Source organism: Varroa jacobsoni, unplaced genomic scaffold (genome assembly GCF_002532875.2).
Source record: "Varroa jacobsoni isolate VJ856 unplaced genomic scaffold, vjacob_1.0 scaffold_727, whole genome shotgun sequence".
Taxonomy (NCBI): Eukaryota; Metazoa; Arthropoda; class Arachnida; order Mesostigmata; family Varroidae; genus Varroa; species Varroa jacobsoni.
The window spans coordinates 312,732-337,526 of record NW_019213629.1 but is presented as its reverse complement, the minus strand read 5'-3'; the positions used below and the strand labels follow the sequence as shown (position 1 = coordinate 337,526).

At 40.0% G+C, this 24,795-nt stretch overlaps 1 protein-coding gene and 1 long non-coding RNA gene across 2 annotated transcripts in view; both read left to right on the top strand.

Annotated features, from left to right (window-relative positions):
* LOC111263054 (alpha-1,3-mannosyl-glycoprotein 4-beta-N-acetylglucosaminyltransferase B) overlaps nt 1–24,223 on the top strand; it is a 31,171-nt gene extending 6,948 nt beyond the window's left edge. The window contains exons 2-5 of the mRNA XM_022837809.2: nt 15,880–16,093; nt 17,393–17,529; nt 18,570–18,713; nt 19,260–24,223. Coding sequence (XP_022693544.1) covers nt 15,880–16,093; nt 17,393–17,529; nt 18,570–18,713; nt 19,260–20,246 — 1,482 coding nt within the window. The 3' untranslated portion in view covers nt 20,247–24,223. The remainder of the gene's footprint in view (nt 1–15,879; nt 16,094–17,392; nt 17,530–18,569; nt 18,714–19,259) is intronic.
* Nucleotides 11,117–12,923, top strand: LOC147753126 (uncharacterized). Its single transcript, XR_015312121.1, has 2 exons — nt 11,117–11,567; nt 11,785–12,923. It is a non-coding gene; the product is annotated as an uncharacterized LOC147753126 (long non-coding RNA).
* Nucleotides 24,224–24,795: the final 572 nt, after the last annotated feature.

The window sequence follows — 24,795 nt, the reverse complement described above, 5'->3', positions numbered from 1 at the left end:
TATAGCTAAAAATCGTTTTAGCCAAGCCTAAGGTATGCTTAGACTTCTGATAGACATCTCATCAGGCAGACAGTAGGCCGACGACCATAAAAAAGACTAAAAAAAGATCTGATAGAAACTTTGTAATAGGCAAGGTACTTTCAGTCCACAGTGGAACATTCGACGCGTAGCCGCATTTACATGTAAAACATTCGATGTGTTTACGAACTCGGACTATACATCATCATCCTCCTTCTGCACACGTTGATAAAGTTAAAAGTCAAAAAAAAAGTATGCCCACACTTACGAGGCTTCTACCTGTACCACTTCTAAGTGATCTATGATTTGCAAATGTTTAGTTTTTTTTTTTTACCCAAGTTCCTTGGAGCAGCCAGAGATCGGCATGTAAATATGGGCCAGCTACCGGCTCCATATAAATATATAGTTCAAAAGTAGACCATCTGACATATTTAAATTCGCATTCAACTCCCACAGTTCAAGTTCTATAAATTTACAGCCAGGTCGGATATTTAGAGATAATACTATTACGTTTGGTGTTTGCATTATTTTTTAATAATCATAATATATATTAATAATAATAATAATGAAGGAACATATTGAACAAGCCTTAGCCTAGGCGTTTTATAGTAGTAATTTGCAAAGCCTATCACCGACCTGGGTACTAATTACCTGATAAGCTCGTGAGTTAAGGCATGGGCCTATGGACACATGAACCAGACACAGCAGTCACTGGGGTGAGGCTGCGGTTCATTTGTTTCCGATTATAGAAAAGTGATTCAAATGAGTCTGATGCCATAGCGTTGTGAAGATTCTATAATTTGGTCATCATTATTAAATATACTACAGTGTTATTATTGTGATTAAGTAATCGCTAAATCAGCTGACCTATTTATTTACGGTACATGGACGAAACTAGAAACAAGGTTTAAAATGAATTATTCTGTAACGAATATGCTCGAACGTATGATCACTCGTCACGGCTTTAGATGACCTGACGATTAGGCCTATTTTTTAGTTTAGTTGATTGAATAATTTGTGTATTAAAGAAAACGGCCAATCTCTATCGATCCGACAAAAACCTCGACCAGGTCTATCACGGTTCGTACTATAGCGTATTGCGATTTAGCCTAAAAACCTATTTTCGACCCGTCAAATAGCGTCAGCAGGTTCCCATTACTACCGGCAGAGCAAAACCAAATACATACTGCTACGTAGCGAAAGATTGGCTTAAGGATATCCCGATAATGGCGTCCAGATAGCAATACAAAGGCAGATAACAATAAACGGACTATAAACAGTTAAACAGGATTGTATTGTAGATGCACACTGTGTTTGCAGGTTGCAGACACTTACTACTACTTGGTCCGCAGCAAATTTTGCCTCCAGTGAAGTACCAATGGCCGCTGATGACTTTTAAAACGGTGTGTTTTTTTCCCTTCGATCGATAACAGCAGATCCATACTGTTTCGGTAGTTTAGAACGATCGTGATTCTTCGTTGAAGTTGTTGAAGGCAGTGGTACATGAAAAAGTGTATCGAAGCAAACCAGAATGAAGATAATTCATCAAGTGAATGAGCATTTATTAGAGTGATTTGTAAGGAGGTGGGCAGTAAGCGCCACTTTCGTCACGGTATTCGAATGTAACACCATGCGAAAGCCTCGTTACAGCCGCTCTGGCTCACCTACGTAATGGTAGGCCTATCTTCTAGTGACCCTGAACTCGTTCGTGCCTTAACTACAAGATTTCCTTGACAAACTGATAACCGAAATCGCTTTGGATCTGTGTAGCAGTATATATTAGAGTACATGTGTAGTGTATGCGTTTCTCATTTACTAAGTAGCTTATTAATGGCTCTTTTCGTATAACCGTGAAATGTTCGTTTTGTTTATCTTAATAAACGTATTTCTGCGACATTGCTAGATTTACTTTAGAAACACTTTGAGATGTTAAGTTTCTATTTGCTTGTACTCTGATATAGAGTGTCGTCAGAGTAAATTCTGTATCTAAGAATTACTCCGAGTAGTCAATTTCCGAGCGGTCAATTGGTAGATACCGGACTAGTCAGGTATCTTTGCTCAATTAGATTGATCCTAATGTAAAAAAAATTTGCTGATAAAAGCAGTCTGCCAATATTACATGTACAGCACGCCAACAGAATCTTGATAAGCATTTTCACTATGAGGGACATTTGGAAAAATTAGAAGATTTCGGCAAAAAAGCCGGCATTTGTTTTCTTGATTTTGATTGAAGCCCGTCGTGTCGCATCGTATCGACTTTGCTCCTGGTACACCTAATGCAATACGATAATTTATAGAGCCTTAACGGCAAGTCCATTTGAAATGGCTATGCCTCAAGGTCAACCTTTGTGCTTTTTTAGCTAAGAAGTACACGTTTGATTTCTGCAGTTCTCTTGGGTAGACGATATTGGCGTACGATCTCCAATTACTGCGATATAGTTGATTCCATCCCTGAGGTTCAACCAGCTCAATTAAGCTATAGTTTTTAGTGGAAGGTCAGGGCTCAGCGGGCCGGAATTTCTGACTTATATGTACTTAAAGCGAATGTTGTTTTCTGCTTGAACCACTTCAGGATCGACCCTCTCGACAATTTGGCTGGTCTTTTGACGCGCCTTTTTATTAACCACTAGCAAACTATCGAATACGTCAAGTACTCTCGTAATAAACCTACTCAACGTTTCTGTAAGGTGTAAATCTACTCTACGGACACCGAACCTCACTTCTAAATATTTACGACGTTAGCGTTGTCGGGCTTTAGCGAGGGTCTTTTAACCGCTGCATTAGAACCTACTGAACTTACCAGAGTTTCCTCTGTTCGAAGTTGTGCGTTGTCAGTATTTGTTTTAGTATTGCAACTTCGACTTCCATTTCAGGTGAGGCATAAAGTGAGCCTTTTTTTCATTCCGCGGAGGTCTCGGGAAGTTCTGCGTTTTTAAGTACCTTTAGAATTTTTATCACGTATCAAGGAATCGCTATTCGGGTTTTTCAACCTGGAGCGTTCAATCTAGTAGTACTGGCTACCGGTCCTGGCTGTTTATCGTATATTCCTTGCAATTTTTTACTTGAAAGAAGTACTACATTGCGTGTCTGGGTTACATCATAGTCCTGCTAAATCTAAACATGCATTTGATATCAAGCAATTATGAATTCGAGCTTCTAGAGGTGCCTGAAAGTTTTTTGCGAGTTCGAATGTTTTGCAAGTGGCCCAAAGCAAAATACACTCTCATTATTATAAAATAGAAAATTGTATATGGCTAATTAATGACGTAAGTTATAAACACTGAGATCTTAATCGTTTTTTCTTAATAGGTAAAATACGCTACTATGCGTGACGGATAGCTGTTTGTTAGAGAGAAAACACTGAGTTGGCCTAAAAGGGGTAAATGTTGAAAGGGGTTACAAAAATGCATTTAAACGTTGTGATGATTTGGGTCGTACAAATGCGAATTTGTGTAATCGATATGGGTAATGGTTTTGGTAAAATAGACAAACGTGAATGGGGAGAAGTGTGAAAATAACAGAATTAGTTAACCAAATGCTGGACGAATTGATAAAAAAGACGTGAAATAAACACAGGATAGCTTATATCTAGACACACGAGCTAGGATCTGATAAAAGATATGCTTAGGGTCAATTAGTTTTGAAATTTCCGTTCAGCCTTTCCAATCTTACTTTGATATCTCTTTAGTGATCCAAATCCGATTTGAGCCTTAATCCCTTTACAGCTTACGGCTTGCACCGTACGGCTCAGACTATAACAGAAACAACAAAGCAGAGGCGAAAAAACAGCAATATCTTTTTAAGTGGATTTTTGATCCCTTTAACTAGTCGAGGCGAGGAAAAACCTAACATCGTGGACAATTGCAGATGGTTCAAGCATGGCCAGTGGATGCAGTTTCTATCTAAGTCCCTATAAGCTTGATAAGGAAGTAAGTCGGTTGACCTAATTGGGTCTGTCGGTTGGTAATTCCGTTCCGAATTTTGCTGCAATGTGACCCTAGGTTCAAAGTTTATTTTAACTTATCGTTCTTTAACTTCAATATTGCACATCTTTAAACATACGTATTTAACAAAACACGCCTTGAATTGAATTAAAAATGCCCTAGATTTTTGGCTCGAATGCTTGGCGTTTCTCGGCTTGCGGTGCTATTTATTCCAAATGGACGATTCATATTGATTCCGTTCATTACTGGCTTCCGCCTACACGACGGGCAACAATACGGCAAAAAACACTTATCAAGTTTAACGAAAGCAATATCATTGAAAACTATGAATTTACACTAAACTAGAAACCGTCTCTTTCTGCACGAAAGACCTTACTGACAGATAAGCTTTTGAGAAACGTAAAATCATCAAAGTGGCGCTGCTGTTCCTCCGGGAGATATCCTATATTCAACGCTGGCCACAGTGACACGACGCATTCAATACATGCCTTCTGGGGAGTAAGGCAAAAGTTCACTTGACCGAGAATGGCAATTAGAGTATAAACTATACGCTAACCGCTGGCCTGAAACAGTGACGGTGTATACGAATATAAATAGATTATATTAATAGTTGGGTATGGAGCGGCTCGCTTAACTGAGCAAAGCTAGTTTCGAAAATGAGATGTGGTCACATATCGTGACGTGCTTTGCTACCAGCTATACCGCTAGCTTTTGTGATCCATACCATACACTAATATCAAAACTCTCATCTCTGCACGCTTATGCAAATGCATCACTGGCCTCGTTGTACGGGTCGAGCAGACTCGATCTCGATATCCACGATTACCCGCATGTGGCTAAACTCTGACGGGACACTGCTAGTAAACATAAGACGAGCCGTTCTTTACCCGCCCAGTAATCTGATGGAGATATTCGATAAGAGCAACGAATGGGGGTTGCTCTTACCTCTGCCCTCTAACCAGAACCGACCAACTGTATTCGTCCGCTGTTATTCTATCTGTAAGGTCGTAATCGTACGTGAGTCTATTTTGCTACTCATCGTTACCACAGTATAATTATTACCGCTGACATATGTTTTTAATGAATCTTAGATGGAGTTTGCTCCACTAACCTGATCGCTGGTCAGCTAAAATTGTTATTGAAATACTCATTGCGTCGGTAAGAGGCAATGGCATTAAAAACTCTAAACACGACTGGCTTATTTCGAGCGCTATACTCACTTTCAGTGTTCGTAACACGCGGGATCCTGTCCTTGTCAACTTTTGATTGAATAATCTTCACAGAGTAGGTACAAACATTGCTTTTGTGGAAACTGAATAAGTATGAAGGAAGTGGTGGTCAAATAGCTCTAGGTGTTGCTTGCAGAAGGTAATACATGATGTAACCGATGAATACTTGTCTGAGCAGGTGTTTTTTATGTTATTGCAAGATATCGAAAAACCATAGTGTAATACGAAAGTGACTTCCGACACCGTTACTTTCTAGCCCATATATATGTATCAGGCCGTTACCGGCCAATAGTCGAACCTACGGGTCGCTAGCAGGGGCACCTTGGCTGCTAAATAATCCAGCGCTCTAGATACTTGTAAGTGAGAAAAACTGGTTAAGTTTATTACAGGAGGAAAAAGTTTAAAAGGAAAAACATCTTAACCAACGCTTAGTGGTTAAGTACGGCGTTACGTGTATCCATCGAACATTATTGAAGATATTAGGCAGGAGGCGTCAAGCGGAAGCATAGCACGTACCTTACATGAATATAATCTAAATAGTGAAACTGCAAAAACCGAATAAGAAACAAGTTTTTCATGAAACGACTTCAGATCATAGATATGTCCGATGAACTTTAATCAGCGAAAACCCATCAATCATTATAAATAAGTTTTTTTTTTATAAGTTAAGATGGCTTAACCTCTACTGCTGGCCAGAGGAGGAGCAGACGAAATATAGGTGGAGAGAAACCTAATTTGGTGGCAGTGTCGAATGTAATGTGGCGAGAGTACCTGTAATGGACATCAGAAACATCTGTTCTTATGAAAAACCGGCCGAAAGTAAAACAAAGAGCGAAACTAGCCCCTATTTCAAGTTCCTTAAGCGATGAACCGTCATCGAAAGCACAGGGCCTGATTACCTGATACGTAAGCTACTTTCTAAATCAACCAAGGTACTATCCAGTGTCAGTCCATTCACTCTCCACACATGGTTCCTAAGTTTCCATGTGCTAAAGAAAATAAACTTATAGGTAAGCATATCGTATTGTAAATTAACTTGGAGAAGTCCCAGACAGCGAAATTAGTATGGGAAAGCAAACGATAGGTGTATGACTGTACAGGAGCTTCCGAAACGCTCGGGCAAGTGTGTAAAAATATGCTCTAATACATAGGACATATTCTCTAATATACTAAAAAATCCACACTCTAGCCAAACGAATTCGAAAATTACTAAAGTTCAAATTCCGTGAGCTTCGCATGTTAGGCTCAAGATGTATATAATTATATGTCAAATAGGCTTTCTGCTATTCGAAAGGTGCCTGATCTCGTCGTGTGCAATATCTGACTCTGGTGGCGCTTCACTACAACAGAGAAACCTAGATTTTGTGTTGGCTCATTAAACGAGCAGCTGCTGTTCTTTTACTACTAGGAAACCGGTCCAAGCCCTGGCTTTGCGTGAGAGCCTATCTAATACAGTACAGCAATGTACTTTTCCAACACGAAACAACAGTTAGTGTATAACTGCGACATTACCAGGAGAATGAGTTTGAGAAATACCGCGTTTGCTGACATATTTACTGGTTTTTCAATAGCGCTACAACGATGTGCTGCTAGACACGTACAAGCTAGTGAAATAGTAACCCGCCTATACCAAGTATCAACAGGAAAAACTCGATGACGCGCGGAAGACACAGAGCGAACTCGTTCAAGTCCCACATAGTATGTCGAGCACGTTGATTTCTTGTTTGGGGATCTTTGTGTTTACGGGGGCGGGGAGCACGTTTCGCAACCCCACGCGTTTTCGTGTCGTCATTCTGATGACAATGATGATGAAGCAGCTTACTCTTTCGGTTTGACTGCTGTTGTCTGTTAGAAGAATTTCGATTAGCGGCCACATCGACTGTTTCGCATCTCCGAACTTGCTCGACTTTCGAATTTTTATAGATACGTTTAGTTTTGATCTCCAAGTTTCGATCAGCCTCTCGAGTTCTTGGGTTACGCGCATCACCATTATATGGAGTGGTAGTACGGCCTCGATTTCTAGAGAGTTGATCATGTTCGTTATTGTTACCCCTCTGGAGCTGTGAGTGCGATTCCGGTTGGCCACAGTATCTTATTTCGGCATTGTGATGCTTATCGATACGCTTATTCCTGTTTTGACAGGGTTGTATCATCGGGTTTTTTTGCCTGGGTAATGTGCCTCGCTTTCGGATCATCGGTATCACTGGGATAAAAGCATAGAATTTCGATTTAGGTTCTCTAGATGTCTCGGGATTAGTATTATTATCTAGATTAGTATTATTATAATCTTGCGTAGGCGTTTATCGATAATGGGACGGGTGATTTTTCAAAAACATAGACGAAGCCAAAATTCGTTGTTTCTAATTGGATGGAGGTTTACTCTATAAAAAAAAAAATTAGATTTGCCCTTCTTACACTAATACTTCTATTACAGGCAGACGTACTGCTATCACGTGGATCCGTTCGCCTCTTTGATGAATGGGCGTCACTTCTGTCCGCCGTCGTTTGCTAACGACAAACATAGCCACAGAGTACCCTAGCGTTTAGACCAAGATACAACGACACTACCGTATTAAGTTGGTCTCTCGTACATACAAATCTGTTTCAAGAACCAGTTCTATTTGGTCAACTTAGTCCCAAGAGTAATAATTTTCTAACGTGAGTTTTCAAATAATCCAATTTTCAGTTGGGGTTATCTTACGCAGGGCACGTTCGAATCAAATGTAGCTCATAACAATTCGTATCCGCGTTTTAGTGGGATTTACGACTATCATCGTTAAACTGGGTTCGCTCGACCCGATGCTTTGGCCGGAGATCGTGTGAAATAACAATACACAAAGCATTCTCTATACGGTACCGTTTTTTTTTCTGGGCAAGTTACAAAGGTAACTGGAAATTGAAGTTGACTACAGCTGATCAATGTATTCGAAGAAAGGCACGAATACAAGAAACAGCGTTTATATACGTGCTAAGATGGGGAATACGCCTTTGTAAATACAAAGAAAATCCTATGACTCACACCAGTGAAGGAGGTACATGTGTGGCGCACCTCAGCGTAAGACAGCTCAGAATTGTCAGCTGTTAGAATCGGATCAGAACAAAGACGTTTCCCAAAAATTGAAATTTCTAACTCATCGTTATGACTGCGAGCTACTATTTTTAGTTGTAAATGCGCACAAAGTAGGCGACATATGCTGACAGTGCGCGTCGTCTACGGTCGAACGCCTCTAACAGCTTTGCAGAAATGACGGATTGACGAAAGCGATAATCGGGTGGCTATTCAAACTGTGCAGTACAAGTGGGAACGATCGCTATTGATCTACCGATATAGCTCCGCCAATGGAAATTTTCAGATATGATTATATTGAGACTTCATCTATGACACTAATAGGAGCGTTCGTGAGGCAGCTACCGTCCTATTTTTAACGATCACTACACAGAGTCTGTCACTATATATTACTGATTGACATCTGTCGCCCATGAAACTTAGTATGTTTCACGAAGTACGAATAGCTTGGCTTCAACGAGAAAGAGTGTCAGTTTTTCGACAATTTTAGGCGTTTATAAGGACGTGCTTTTGGTTATACGATTACTACGGATTCGCATACGATGTTTTGAATGAAACCTTCTAACTAACTTTACCTAAAGGTTTCATTATCATTTAATATCTTCTAGTTTATTTTCCCTAAATAATTGATTACTGGGCTTAAATTGTTCAAGGGAAAAATACGGATGCATGCCTTTGCTCATCTTCATGGCTTTTTAGGATATATAGTTTTTTCTATATTCGAATGAACAACTTTGAAACAATCGGGAAAAAAGGGTCACCATTTTTTTGACTTTGAAAAATACGAGGCTTCAAATCTGCCGCGCCAAAGCAGGAAGTTGGCCCCTCGTCAAGTTTATTTTTGACATTTGATTATTGGCCACAGGTGATCAAGTTGGGCGAGTCTCAAGTAGCAGTTAACAAGCATTATCAGTCAATGTCAACAAACGGAAAAACAAAAACGTGTTAACATTACAAACAGAAAAATCGTAAAAGTTGAAACGTGTGGGGAATCTTGAAATTCAGAAAATGCATCTAATTTTAGCACACATTAATCATCATGAATCCCTGATAATGATCCATTTCTCAACTTTGCTTTGCATGATGTTACCTATATGCCAGATATCGCGTATGATAATCATTGGTCACCGTACTTATAGATTCGAAGGCGAACAACGTAGGCCTTTGCGTCAGTTTTCTAGCATCATAGACTATACCTCCACAGCCGCATTTTTCTGACGGGGGTTCACACAAGGTGCCGTTGCCCCCTCCCCCTTTCTATCTCTCTCCTTCCAAACGAAGAGGGGCACCACCTGTGAATTCGAGCGAAACAAGTATTCTATTGAGTGAGCGATTGTTCCTTTGTCGTTTTTCAAGTGTCGACCTAGGCCTTTCAACTTGCCATTTTGAAAAATACGGAAAAAACTTTTGTGCGCGCAAGAAATTATAATCTTGAATGAGAAAGTAAATTCCGAATGCGATTACCCACATAGAATCTGTGATGAATAAATAAAAGTGGGTCGCTGGCATCAAAGGAAGGCCTCAAAAACTTCACTTGAATAAATGAAAATTGCAGTTTTCAGAATGTGCTGCTTCTGAGAACAAGATCCGTTTCGAGGGTGTTCATTGTAACAGACACACTGCTACACTTTGCACGAAAATGCAGAATGCCAGACTATGTTTCAGAGCTGGATATCAGGACCCAGCGAAAGATTCTATTTTGTCGGCAACGCTTGGCTTACAATCAGCTCCATCTAGATGGCAAGTAACCCCGTTATCACAAAGCTATTTTTGCACGGTTTTCTAAGGGTCAACCATGCTGAGAATTTCGGAAAACTTATTCAGCCTGGGCATCTGGCTATAAATTACAACATTCCAAGCATTGGAGCATTAAATCCACCGAGTTATCATGGTACGCGACAATCTCATACACAAAGCCGAGAGGTCTCTCAGTGCGAGACCTGGAGCATGTATTGTCAGCCACCATCGGCGGCATCGCATAGCGGCGGAGTTCACGTTCCGCTCTACATGTATTAACTTTACCGGACACGCTGTTTCTAGTAGCGCACCACAAAGCGATGGAAGTAATATACTCGATCTTCAGTGGCTTTCAGCGCCGCGCTGAAAGCATTTTAAAATCCGTACTACCCTTAAAAACAAGACTTACAGGTGATGACGACTATGATGGCTGGCCGCTAAATCAGATCGATCAGTAAGAGAAGAAAATTAGAACTGAATATGGAAAAAAAAACTCCGATTATATCAGCGATTCGAATCCCTTAGCTCGAAAAACCCACTGGCACTTTCCGACCACCACCTGTCTTATACATATCTCTCGTAGCGGCTCTGTGTAAGAAGACACTTTTTATGTAGTTATTTGTTTACCCAATTGATTTTCGAGTACACTTTCTCCTTATTGAAAATCTAACGAAGGCTGAGTCATAATAATAAACAGACTGCTAAGTCTAGAAGAAGATGACTCTATTCTTTTTGAGAACAATAATAAGATCGAGAACCGCGGTGCACGGACTAGAATAACTTTAACAATAACTGTTTTTCAAACTATCCCAGCGTATCGAATACTGATACAGAGTATACGGGTAACGACACAAACAGCCATTCTGTCATGTACGAGCATAGGTATGTTTGAGCAGAGGACATTGTTAACAACTGATGCTTAATTGTGTTTAGCAAAATTCTTGAAAAAAATTGCTGAAGAAAGCTCGCGTCGAATGTTAGCTAGAATACGTACTCCAGCATGGGTCAGCGACTCAAAGCGAGTGTGTAATACGATTGGTAACAAAATAATAACAATTAGATATTTTCGAAGTACTGCAGCGTACCGCTCTAATTTGTCGACCGAAAAATACGGTGTCTCATAGTGGTAAAGCAGAAGTATCATGGTCTAAATGTGTCGGCTAATACTGCGCGTTTCTGTTGGCTCTAATGAAGCCTATGCTTTATTATTATTTTTTTTTTTTTATCTAACGTCAAACTTCAGCTTCCTTGTTAATGTAATTTTTTTACGATGACGTTTTAAGCGTTCAATAAGAATGCGTCGATGATTGAGAAATCTCGATCGTAGCAGACGTTTATCAAAGAAGCCACCTTGCTGCCCAGTGACAACGAAAGCTCGAACTATTCGTAACTAGAAGTTAACGTAAATGGTTGAAATACAAAATAAAGAATGGATATGCGAGAACGTTAAACTGATGCTTCGTGATCTACGTGAGCACCGAGGCTCGTAACGACAAACAAATACATTGTAATTGCCAATCTGATACGTTCATGTATCACTGTTTCATGCAGCTTAAAGCGGACCTCGTGTTGGTAATAGTCATGTTATATAGTGGTTTCCATATTAATACAAAATACGTTACTTTATTCACATAAACTGTATAGTATTTTCCTGTAGTTGTCCAAATTTAAGCAAGCGATATAAAAAAATAACTCACTTGTGACAGAGCAACTGTGTAATTATTTATGTATGACATTGACTAAAGCAAGAGGTCTCCGTGTGTTGTTATGGCTGTTTTTGCTGCGATAGAAACACAAGGGAACGGAGCCGCCTGTGTAAAGCGTGTACGGAGGCTCCAGCAAGGAAATTACTACTTAGGAAGAGGCCACACAGATCGTTCGATTTACTTCGTCTATGTTCGATTGGTTTTCGAAATAGATTGCACACACACAAAAGCTTCATGGGCATAATATGGATCTCCGTCTCATGCTATCGTTGATCTAGCCTGCCGCCTTCTGACCAGCGGTAAATGAGCACATTTCCTCAGTAGCTCCTTGGTAAAGTACGGCATTTTTTGGCAACAAAGTCACATGACATAATAGCACTAGTTTAGAGGATACCATCCATCATCTTATGCCAGTTGGTCATCTCTAAGCTTAGCATGAAGCCTGCTAGAAAAAGCGACCGCGTAGTCAGTGTCCTGAACTAGCGAATGTTGTATTGTTGACGGTAGTGGATCAGACGTCAAAACAGCCATCAAAATGGAAAGATCGTTGTTTGGCGAAAAGTCACTGTACAACAGCGGGACGAGAGAAGCCGCGACCGGATCCGTAATGCATTAGGCCTGAAACACTGCTCTAACACAAGCGAGACTCGACAGTTGCAAACGGCCAGTGATGGTAGCCATGGGACACGATCAGGACTGCAGATCGGATCGACAGAACGCATACACCGAAAAGTCAATGGTTCTCTAAATATGATATTATTACGTTTAAAGTGAACGTTTAGCTCTTCCCGTTTCGGCCATAATGTCAGCGGAAAGCTGTTTTTTCTCGTTTAGAGCTAATACGAGTAAGAAATCTTTCTAAAGGGATACATGACTATAATAATTCCATATAATTTCCTGTAAGCTATAATTTTCCAGCAGCAGTAGTAGTTATAGTCATAAAATAGGACCATTTAGGTTTGCTCAAAGCTTCTGGCGAAGTAATCAACGACCACCTCAAAATATATAAAACGTTATTTTCCAATGGCTTCGAATGAATGGTCCTCTCGACAAATGATAACGTACGTGTTACGTTTAACGTAATGAGAAGTGTTTGCGATTGTACTGTCAACTCGAAAGCTGATGCGGTTCAAATTATGGAACGATGTTTATGTTAGACTTTTTGTTAATTATTACGTTATTATAATAAAAATAACTTTGAAAAAGTGCATTTATGTAAGAAGTTGTAGTTAGTTTCTGGTAACTAGTGTACGAACACCCACCTGAGGTTCTGTTATTACCCTTGACACGGATGGGCTGTTTTATGACGTTATTATTTCGTTACTTTTAAGAGTTTTAAAGCATTTCTTCTTGGCGTGTTATTATGGATGGTTGTCGGCCGTTTCTAACTCAGCTCCGCGTTTTATGGAATAGTAACGACGATAATTTCACGTTATCTTCAGACAGGTACGGACTAGCTGGAGGGCCTAAGTTGGAAAAAGTTCTGAAAAAGAAACGTATCGCATTGGTAGACGCAATAAATTTTTATAACAAGTTTTAGTTAGTATTCCATAGTTATGTTCGGTGGCTTTATATTTGTTGCTGAGTAAATTGTTTTTGGGTTTTTTCAATATTTAGACATTTAGCTTGAATGTTATTGACTTGAAAAGGCTGTATAAATTGACCGATAGTGCTAGCTTGCTCTCTAAGCAGAAACGAAAGCATTGCTGTTAGGACTTGACAAGGACGAAAGCTCATCGCGTAACCTAGAATTGACGCTCATATTCAAGAAATTTATAGCCTGCTTATTATGCCTTCGCAAGCGGAATCCCTTTATAGTAACCTTTAAAAATATCAAAATTATTCGGTTAATTATATTTGTTGGCCAATTATGTAAACAAAGGTAAATCCGTGTGCTTATATATACCCTGTCGGCGTTGCAAAAAATTTAGACGCTTGAAAAAGGTCCACATCTTTAAAAACACGGCAAACAGTAGTAACATGTAAAATAGCACCCGTTTGACGTTTAACGAGGTTCACTGTGCTTGAGAAATTTTATATTAAGCGGTTATTGTGAGCTTGTAAGGGACCACTAAACACAAACGCACTCATAAACGGTCGATTTCCAGCCCCTTTATTTTCACCATACTAGTCATTACGCAGCATCTCTAACAATGGGCATTTTACCACTGCTAGCTGTCTTCCTCAAAGGCTTCCAGGGAATTTTTTTTATTTGTTCCGCGTATTCTAACGTTGGCTAGATTCAGATGCCTGATAGGCCTCTTCAACTGAACACGCATCCACTAAGTCGCCCCCTATGCCGTACTAAGTCGAGCAATGATTCATGCACACCACGTATTAATTAAGGCTGAAATATATAAGTAAAAATATAGCAACAAAGATAACGAATTTAATTACCGAAATCATTAGCTTTTTTGCGAAAGCAGACTAGAGATTATTGTTCTCAATGCAGCAGTAACAAAACATTATTACACCGAAGTTCTGTAAAAATCTAGCACGTACTAGCCCTGTACATCTTTCAATTTCGTCGAATAGTTATGAAGTATATATTCTTATCTGTACCGTCTGTGTCACTGGATGATTTCATAACCAACAAGTGTGTACTAAAAGGATGAGCGTTCTTAACGAAAGACATATTTTCTTTGCGAAGTTCGTATAGATAGTTCAAGATGAGTGTTGTACCACTTGATAATGTTTTCTGGTCCCACACTCGTGAGGACGGCACGTGCAGCAACGTAATGCTAGACATAATGCCTCGGTTCCCACTATGGAGCGGTGAACAGAAACACATCATAACGCGTAACATATAGGGTATAGTTCAGCGATTCTAGCACAGCCTGAAGCCACAGTCGGCAGCTCTCCTAGATATGATAGACAAAGAGACAAAAGCGTATTTTCTTCATCGGGACAAATTTTCATTCGGATTCTCAGTCGATACCTGCTGAGATAGTTCGCCATGTTCCCGTTACAGATTACTCGTCGCTCGCGCCTATCTTCAACCAGACTACCACATAATGATCCTGTCTTTGAACATTGCTCGCTTATATTTACTAATGACAAGTAATCACTTGTATTTACAGGTGCCTTTTTATACCTACTTCAAAAAAAAAAAAGCAAAATAAACGTTGTCACGGAACCTTTTTTTCTCATTTCACGTTTCATTATATTGGCTTTTTCTGACGGGCAGCCTTCAGGAAACGTTTAGCCCTGGCTCAATGAAAAGGTCTGATTGTCGAATGAGCATAGCCTAGGCTTGCCAAAATTCAGGAAACGCTACATAGCTTCCTTGTACTATTTTAAACTAACGAATCTGTAGTATGCAGCGAAAGTTCAATAAAAACAAAGTGGGAGCTACCGTCGCTGCTCTGCTATGGCCTTTATTTTTTATTTAAATCTCCGTTTTTTTAAAATAACGTTTTTTCCGACATCTTGCCAGCATTACGCTGCCTTAGTAAGCGTATCTCTAGAAACTCAAACAAAGCCTACCAAGACTGTTAAATAACGCCTTTTTCCAAGAGGGCTAGTGCGATGGTACCAAATTGATTACGCCTGAAAAATTGTCACGGCAATTTAAACATACTTTTGAATGTAATTAATTGTTTTGTTCTCAAGGCGCGGTGTCGTTCCTGATTTTACTAAATAGCTTTTTTATCTTATTGATTTCAATATGGTGTAGAGATGAGTTCACACTTAGCTGATGTTAATCAAGCGTCTAGTCTTATTCTAATTAAGGCTTTTTTAATAGAAAATAAAAAACTGGTTTCTGACTAACCATCTTCTAACTGAGGAGCGAGAATTGCAGGCGCTTGCTGAAAACAACAATCAAACGAACGAAGAGTTTGTTTTTTTTTTTAATTATCGCTCTATTATGGATGAGCGGCAACAAGCCGTCAACATTCCAGCTATAGGCTGCGGCATGTAGCATCAATCTTTTAGAGCCTTCCATCAAGGTTGAAGTAAGCAAAAACAGCCTACACAGAACTGTATAGAAATATGGACTAACAAAGGGCGCTTATGGCTCCTTGGTGGCGGATAAAACGGTGTTCCAGGTGAGAGCAGACCCGGGGTCTGCCATAAGGAATGGGATTGTCTAGTGCGACACCTGCCATAGCGTTAAAGTAATATAGTGACGCTTATTATACATAATTCTAACTTTTTTCATTTGTTTTGGCTTCTAGCAACGTGTGGGTCATGCCGAGATCCTCCTGCAACGTCGGTGGCGGGACGTGCTTCATGCTGAAGCCGCAAGTGTTGGACCGGCCGGCTCCAGCTCTCTGTCACTGCCTTCGATCTTCGATTATCTTTCTTACCTGAGAAACACAACTCATCTTGAGCCTGCCTTGCGCATTGCGGCCAACACCTCAAGAGGCCATCCTGCTCGTCTTGTTTTCGGTTTGTTCACTTTGCTTTCCATAATCTTATTGACTCGTTCTCGTTAACTTGAACATAGCCAATGATTGTCGTCTATTTAAAACTACTCGAGACATTTTTCGTATATTTCCGCTCCTACTCCATGTAATTGAGTAACATCCTCGGTGTCCGTCCATAAATGGCAACCAAAAATGCTCTGTGCAAAGGCGATATCATCGAATGTGTGTTAGGGTGGTCGCAAAATAATTTTTCCACCTACCTAGCTTAAGTTAGTCGCCGGTTGGGCCATGGACAGACACTTGGGCTAATGAAAGAGGTATACAGGGATCCATTGTAGATGCATTGGCTAATTTCAGCCTTATATTTTAAAGCGTTCGCCTTTTAGGCCATGCCTTGTAGACCCGAACACTTGTTAGTCGCTTAGAGTAAGCTATGGACTACAAGCCTGAAGGTACCCCATGGCTTCGAATACCGAATTATTGTCGTCAAATGGAACTTTTTTTTGTTCGACCCTTTCTAAAACACATATATTGCCAGTTTCTAATTCAGTTTAACCATCTAGGTAAAGTCGTACTGATCAATCACTGTGTTTTCGAAAGAATTACCTCCTTGTATTCCACACAAATCATAGGATTGTCCGTGTTGAGATTTATCCTTTAACGATTTCTTCTTGGCCAAAAGATTGTTCTAGAAATAATTTTTTCCCGTTACTTTTTGATATATATATATATATATCGTTACCTTTGGCCTGACAAAGGATTGATGTGCAATATGTGATAACCTATGGCGTCCGCTGTCAAACACGGTTAATCGAGCAGTTTAAGTAATCGAGTAGTTAAAGGTGTTCATGTAGCTAAAAAAAGCACGGGCGTGTTTGTAGCAGACACGATCATATATAAAGTGGCCGCTAAAATCCTTCGGTTAGAACCTCACCGATTTAATTTACGCGGCCATATCACCAACGTTGTCCTTTGTGCGGTAAGGCCGCGCTGTGAAATTTAGTTTGACGGGATCAATTACGTGTTTGTATTTAAGATATTTTTGCAACACTGACGTGTCACCTTTGTCAACGTATCTCATCCTGATCGACAACGAGCGTAGGGGCAAAATTTAATTTTCTGGGCGTTACTGACATTGTGGTTATTAAGTCGTGTGTTTAAGTATGCGTACGATACTTACGGCTGAATAGATCGCAGGTATGTGGAACTTAACATAATGAAATTTTATATAAACAGCCCGGTCTACCGGGAAACATAGGTGACTGAGACGGACCTGACACGTATCAAGCGAAGAAATTCTATTAGAATGTGATTATTCCAGGTATACCGTCCGTGAAACGCGAGATCCAGTCGTATCTAACGTCGACAGTTGAAAATCTTATAGCCAACATGAGTCCGGAAGATCGCAGCATGAGTCTCATCGTAATTATGCTCGCTGACATAAACAACTCTACAAAGGTACGATCTCAATCATCCCAAAAGGCTAACATCTTGAGTTTCCATTTGAAAATTTGGAATTAGCGTAGAAAAGAGCCGAATTATATTAGGTGAGACAAATCCTTTTCTACCGTTAGAAACCTTACGCGATACCGAACGAGGTTATCCAGCTTGGATGCGCAAGTTAGCCTAAGGCGGCATTCAGAAAAATGAGAAAGGACCGTTGCTTTTAGCGCCGATGATTAATTGCTGGGCAACGTCAAAAAATCCTTTGTCATGACAGCATTTTGTGTCCGAATCGCAAGTTATAAAACTGCACTAAAAAGGAAAAAGCCGATTCGAAGGTTTGTGACATCCGTTTTTGGTGAGACGCGCGGTTGGGCCAAGTTGGTTTTTACCAGATACAGAGAGGTCGCAGGCGACTGCTACGCTGGCTGAACAAAAACTGGATACAAGTAAGGCCAAATCATATTCTAGCGCCTTCTTCTATTAAAAACTAAATTGATATGCTCGAATTACGACTATTTGCCCTTAACGACTATTAGCGAGGTTCCTGGAAACCCGAAGTGCAATATACATATGCTGGAAGAGCTGTCCCGCATGTGTGTTCAGCTTCTTAGCAAACGTATTTCAACAATAGTCTTTATAGGCGTTAGCTTTCCGTTCCAGCCTAAAACGGTTTTGAAGAGCTGAATGCGCGGAAAGAGGAACCCGTTTAAATGTATCAGACGACACTGAACCAATTCCGGATATTCTGTGGCCAGGTTTGGCGGTTAAACTATGTTCTTGTAACGGGCACAGCTTTGCACAAAGTCTTTTTACAATCTGACATCTACATTACAGTAAAACAAACGATTGGCGTACATTTTATACAAATACACATGTTTAAGCGGCATCAATTTGGACTTTGTACTTGGGCGTGTCTGGATCCACTTGGATGACCCGCCAAAATGTCGTAGTGCGCATTGGATTACATGAGGAAATATATCCCTTCGAATAAAGTTGTCCCCAAATTAAGTTAAACTTTATTTTCACTCGGCTTTTTTATTGTTTGCGAACAGGTCGAGTCGGAATTAGCTGAAGTACGCGGCGTACTGGATGAACATCTGCGCTCAGGCTTAGTAGAGGTCATTAATCCACCGTCGCATTTCTATCCGCCTATAGACAAACTCCAACAGCCTACTCTTGGTGACCCCATTGATCGGGTAGGTGATTCAAAAATTCGTTTAGTTAATTATTATTATTCTTGAAGTATCATCTTTTGTAATAGGTTGGCAACGTTGGCCTTCAATCGTGTATACGGCATTATAGTACTTAGGTCTTTGTTCGATCATTTTATTAGGTTAAGATTCAAGTTAGAGCTGTCTAAATCTGCTCAGTGGCTGGCAACCGTCAGCGTGGGGGTCTTCTATATACTGCATTATGGTTTAGCTAGAGGAACTGCTCGACTATACTAAACCTCTATTCTATTGCACTGAAGAATTGTTAGTACAAAGAGATATAGGAACATATTATTACATTTGATCAAGGTATTTCGACCATATTTGTCGCTACCCTTGCTTCTAGAGACCGAGCGGCTTTATCTAAGATAAAGCCATTGAACGATGGGACTGAGCAGCTTTGAGTTAAAAACAATTGGATAGTGGAGCAGCTATATCTAGACTATCCGCTGTGCAGCACGTGCGTACCGTACGCGGTATCTACATAAGATCGCCAATACAGCATATAATCGTTGATTTGTTTCATTGCAGGTGAGATGGCGTACGAAACAGGCTTACGATTTTGCATACCTTATGATGTACGCGTCGTCCCGTGGCGAGTACTATGTACAGCTTGAGGATGATATTTTATCAAAGCCAGGCTTTGCAACGCAGATGTTAAATTTCGCTAAAAAGCAAATGTCATCCGGACATAAAGATTTCTTTGTGTTGGATTTTTGTACACTTGGTTTTATTGGTAAAATGTTTAAATGTATCGAGCTGATGAAGTTTGCCACGTACATCTTAACCTTCGCTCAAGATCAACCGGTTGATTGGATTCTAGATCACTACGTCCAAACAAAAGTATGCCGTTTCGATAAGGACGCTAAACATTGCCGCAAGATGAAATCTACCATTTGGATCACGCATAAGCCATCGTTGTTCCAGCACGTTGGAACTCATTCGTCGCTCAAGGGCAAGATGCAGAAACTCAAGGATCGTCAGTTCGGCAGGGTCAGTCTGTTCGTTCCTCATAGGGACAACGTGCCTGGTGACGTGGTCACCTCAATGACTACCTACAAACAGTATACCGTTAAGCGTGCGTATCTCGGTGATTCGCTTTTCTGGGGTGTTCTACCGGTGGCTGGGGACCACATCACGGTCACGTTTCACGAACCGACGATCCTCGAAAAAGTGCTCTTCCGCAGCGGCGATGCCGAACATCCGAACGATCGTTTCATTAACGCGACCATACAAATTCTACCAGTTGCATCCGTCGGCAAGAATCCTCAAAATTCTAATCAAGATTCAGGTAACAAATCTCTCGATATGGCCAAGCCGCAGGCAAAACATGACGGCTGGCTAGAGCTCATTCGTTTTGACCCTCATAATGGCCTTGCTCAGGCAGGGCCTGTCAGCTACCCGGTGGCAGCCTTACGACTTGTAGTTTTAACAAACCATGATCACTGGGGCATTCTATCGGAAATTCAGGTGAAGGGTAGCACAGCCTTTTCTCCGAACAATAACAAACTTCTGTAGCGTAAGCATGGCTCATCTGATAAGAATGGTGAGTAGAAAATTCAAAATTTGCGAAATCAATTATAGTATACCTTCAGTGTATCTGGTATGGGAGCTTGCATTGAACATCGATCTGTTAAACTTCTTACATGTATATAAATGCCCCTAATCTTTGAACACCATTAGCTGTGAGGTTTGTACTGTGTTACGCGTACGAATATTTATATGGTTACATCACCTAGTGAAGGTAGTCTATTCAAAAATGGCAATCCCAGCTTGTATATAGATAGCTCTTTACAGTAATCGCAATCAAGATCGCAAATGTAGGAGTAAAAATCTAGGAGAAAAAAAAATATCGAGTAAGACAAAGTAGAACAAAGGCGGCAAAAGATGCATAAACCGCCTTGAGAACCTCATCGTTCCTCCATGTTGGACAGAGCAGGTATTGTGTGAGAATGTAAAATGATCGTGATCTCTCTATTGAGCCTCGCTAAGAAACGTGGAGCCATGCGACTGCTGAAACCCAGGAACTGTACGCATTTAATAATATATAATTTAATTCACACTTCTAATAAGTTAAATCCCTATGGGTGTCTGTTGATCTGTGCACTCTGACTGGAGAAAATTATCATACGACATAAATAAACTTCTGAGTCGCACATTGACAGCAGTACGCCGCTTATGACCGTTTATGTCTATGCCGCCAATCTAGGCGTGCATGCAATAAGAGGTTGCGCAATATAACCTGCCTGTTGTTGAATAGTAACTTTGGAAAGCGGATTAAGTTGTTACAGCCAATGCAAAAACCACCCTTAATGATAGATCTTTCCAAAACATCTACCTCCCTGTATATAGGCATATATTTATATCTATATCGACTCTAGAGTAACAATTGTAATGTTTAAAATATAATGAAAGCGTATATATGTTGTTGCGTGCATAGGCATGCAACTGAGTCTTGACCGCGGTGCAATGAACGTACTTAATACGAAACAATCTTAGGCAAGAAGTCTATGAGACAAAGCCCCGTCTTCCAACTTCTCTTAGCCCAACGATAGAAAAACATATATACATTGAACAATTAGTTTCAATATCTAACGATAAGTTGTTCCTGTTAAGGTAGAGAAGTCATTCGGACGCAAGGGGTTGTTTTCCTAATGGCTGTAGTGACACCAACGAGCTGTGGAGTAATAGTAACAATCAGAACGGATCAATCCTGTTACCATTGACTGTCGTGACATAGTTACATTAGTTCTGGTATCGTAAAGACTACGTCCATCGAATCTAATATACCTGTCCAAATCAGTAAGCACAAATAAGCACAGCAATTGATAGAAATCGCCGGCGATAAGTACATAATGTCCGCAGATTGTCCAGGTCGTTGCGACCTACTTGCTTCTCCACTTGTGGCTAATTTATATGGTCCTATTATTGTAATTACGCCAAGGTGACGTCTAATGGTCCAGCTGGGAGGATTCAAGGCGCAGAGTCGCCGTTTGACCGAAGCGAAACTTGCTGGCTTTCAAGTTATTGTTCCTTTCTTCTATCGGTTTGCTTGATCATTTGGCACCATAATCTTATAAAATAATAAAAAATAACGTATGCATAAAAAAAAACAATCGATCATGTCAGGGCTGTGCGGCAGATTCATGCTGCTATCTGTTACCGCCCCCAGACGCAGATGAAAAGCATAGCGCATGAGATTGCACTATCTTCAAATATGCATTGTGTTCTAAGTGGAATATTTTTACATTTCTGTCTTTTTTAGTGTATTTCTCGATCGTTTAAAAACCAAACCTATCCAAAACTTGCCAAATATCAGTTAGATTGTCCCGACACCTCGTGGTCATTCTTAAATTGGAGATTTTTATCTTTTAGCGTTAGCAATAAATTTGGGAGTCATTTCTCTTGGGCGTAATATATTTAGTCATCACTACTGACAATGTAACTTTTTAGCTCGGCTGATTGTGCCTGTGGAAGTGGATTTTCTATGGTTTAAGCTGAACAGGCGGTTGATATTACGTACGCGGTACGGTAAACACTGGACATTTGTAGTGATATAGTATATCGGAGCTATGTAAGTACGTCTTTTTATTCTGCTTGTTTAGTCGTGGTAAATTAATCATTTGTTTATGTCAACGATACTCTTAACGTGTTTAGCGTCGCGTTTTCTTAACACTCAATCTCCTTACCCCCGTGTTAACGCGTCAACGCGTCTCACTGGCGCTTGGCCGGCTTATAAATTAGGAATCTGTCCGGTTTCGTGCAATGCCTATCTTGTATATAGTATATTACGAATGCTACTACCTCGATAAGAAAAAGAAAAAAAAAGGATTCGAATACTGAATGGTCCTAACAGCTTTGATTCGGCCTTAAGCCAATACGAGCAGTGAAGTGGCATCGTACAGATAAATGCAACACCTACTTAGCATATCTTCCACTGATCGAGGTCACCCTTGTACATAATACGGCGAGTGTATAATACGATGATTGGACTAAAAATAGGTTACGGTACATAATTCGAACTATATTTTACATATGGCGGTAGTTACATGAAACGTTGGCGGACACTGATGTCAAATTGAAGCTGAGAGCTGATAACGCATAACATTAGACCTCTATTCGTTGTAATAGGTGAGGTGAGTTGAATGGCAGCCAGCGTGGGGTCTTCAGTGGCCTACACCTTTAGTTGAGAAGCTTAGTTGATACGATCAGAGTACGTATTTGTAACTAGCAAGATGCATATGATTAAGTAGAAAGAAAACATGTCTTTATCCAGTGTTCCTCCATCTCTCTTTCGAGAGGGTATGCTAAGGCGCTTTTATTCTTTCGCTAGTTCAGGCCAATAGTCCGGAGGTTGATCGCGCAGCGCATACACAAACAACGGTTTATTGCTCAATGTAACATAGTGGGAAACGGAAACAACTTGGGAGAAAAACTGGAGTAGTTATAATTGTAGTAAGTTATGTTATAGTGTGCTTAGTGAGCAGCAAATGAGACTGTTAACAAATTTTACTTTTTCCATAGTAGAACAAAAAAACTAGCAAAATATTGCAATGATATTCTATGGACGATAATGGATACAAGTATTTAGTAAGGAGGCGGCCGTCTAAATGGTCTCTAGCTGCATTGAACTTAGTGGCAATTGAGTGAAGCGAACAGACGGGTTCGGGCGAACAGAGAGACTTTTCTCAGTTGCCAGTATTGAGTGGACCTACACCAGAGAGTCGACCCCTTCTTCAGGTGATGGCCAGTCCTTCGATAAGATGCCGTAAGTGATAAAAGCAATATTATATATACATTGTGGCTTTGACCTATATCGAAGTACGTATGCCATTATCTATAACATAAAATAAAAAATCAGCCCAACAGAAAGAACAGAAGCAGGAATGCCAGCTTTCTATGCGGAAATTGGATCATTCTATATCGCTGTCAAGATAAGTGTTCACTAAACGTTTAAGCTCGGCTATGGATGTTTGAACGAGCTATGACGATGAAAGTTTAAGAGAAAAAATCACGCACTTGTTTAAATTTTCGTGATAACCATGTAAAATACGCGTCCGTGGGAACATATCAGAAAACGTTCAAAGGCAAATTTAAATACAACGATAGTATTTAGAAAAATTGATTTCTTTCTATATCCGCAAATAAAGCTGGCGACTTGATTAGCATCGACGCATACTAAGAACAAGCAATACACCTAGGAAAAATTAATTACTGTTGAAAAAATACTATTGGTAGCTTGCTAAATGTTACATTTTTAAACATAATACTTAAATAAAGAGTCGGCGACGCGGTGGTCACTTTATTTATTATTTGCTGCAGCAGCTTATTCATTATTTAAATGTACAAAAATGTAAATAATGCCCCTTTGATATAGAGCACTTTTCGATTCGTTCACAGCTTTATTTCACGTACGCTATCCAATACATCCACGTTCTACGGCAAATGTACTCCTTCCATTCCACAATAAATAACGTACCTTTTACATTAAGTTAGTTTTTCTTGTTTTTTTTTTTTAATCAGCGGAAACACTTCAGCACATATCGATAGGATCATCCCTAGGAAACTCAAATTTAACAGTGCAGAGAAATGAGCTCTCCGCCATCGGACTCGATATCGGCAAATAAAGCTTAAACTATTTTTTTACTGCCAGAACCAATTATGATAGGTCAGTAATGTTTCTGTGCTTAGTAATCTAACGCTCGTCGTAACGACCCTCTAGTAGCTTCGGAGAAGACTCAATTGATGCACCTTATCTTGTATATTACGCCCAAGTCGCGCAATCTAGATATGAATGCTAATAAAAGGGAAAGTATTTTAATACTATAAAACAGAATTTTTTATTTCTTATATAAAAAAACGAATCAACGTTGCATGTAGTGGAATCTGCCTATATATATATATATATATATATATATATATTGGTTGAGTTTATCGGCCTCAACCAAAATATATCGTGTAGTGCATATTTCAGGGAATGATCAGATGCAATGCAGGAAACACTTTCTTCGACCAGGTTTGTTGGACATTTCGGCACCGCTCTTCTTGTTGTTTAACGATTGTTCTC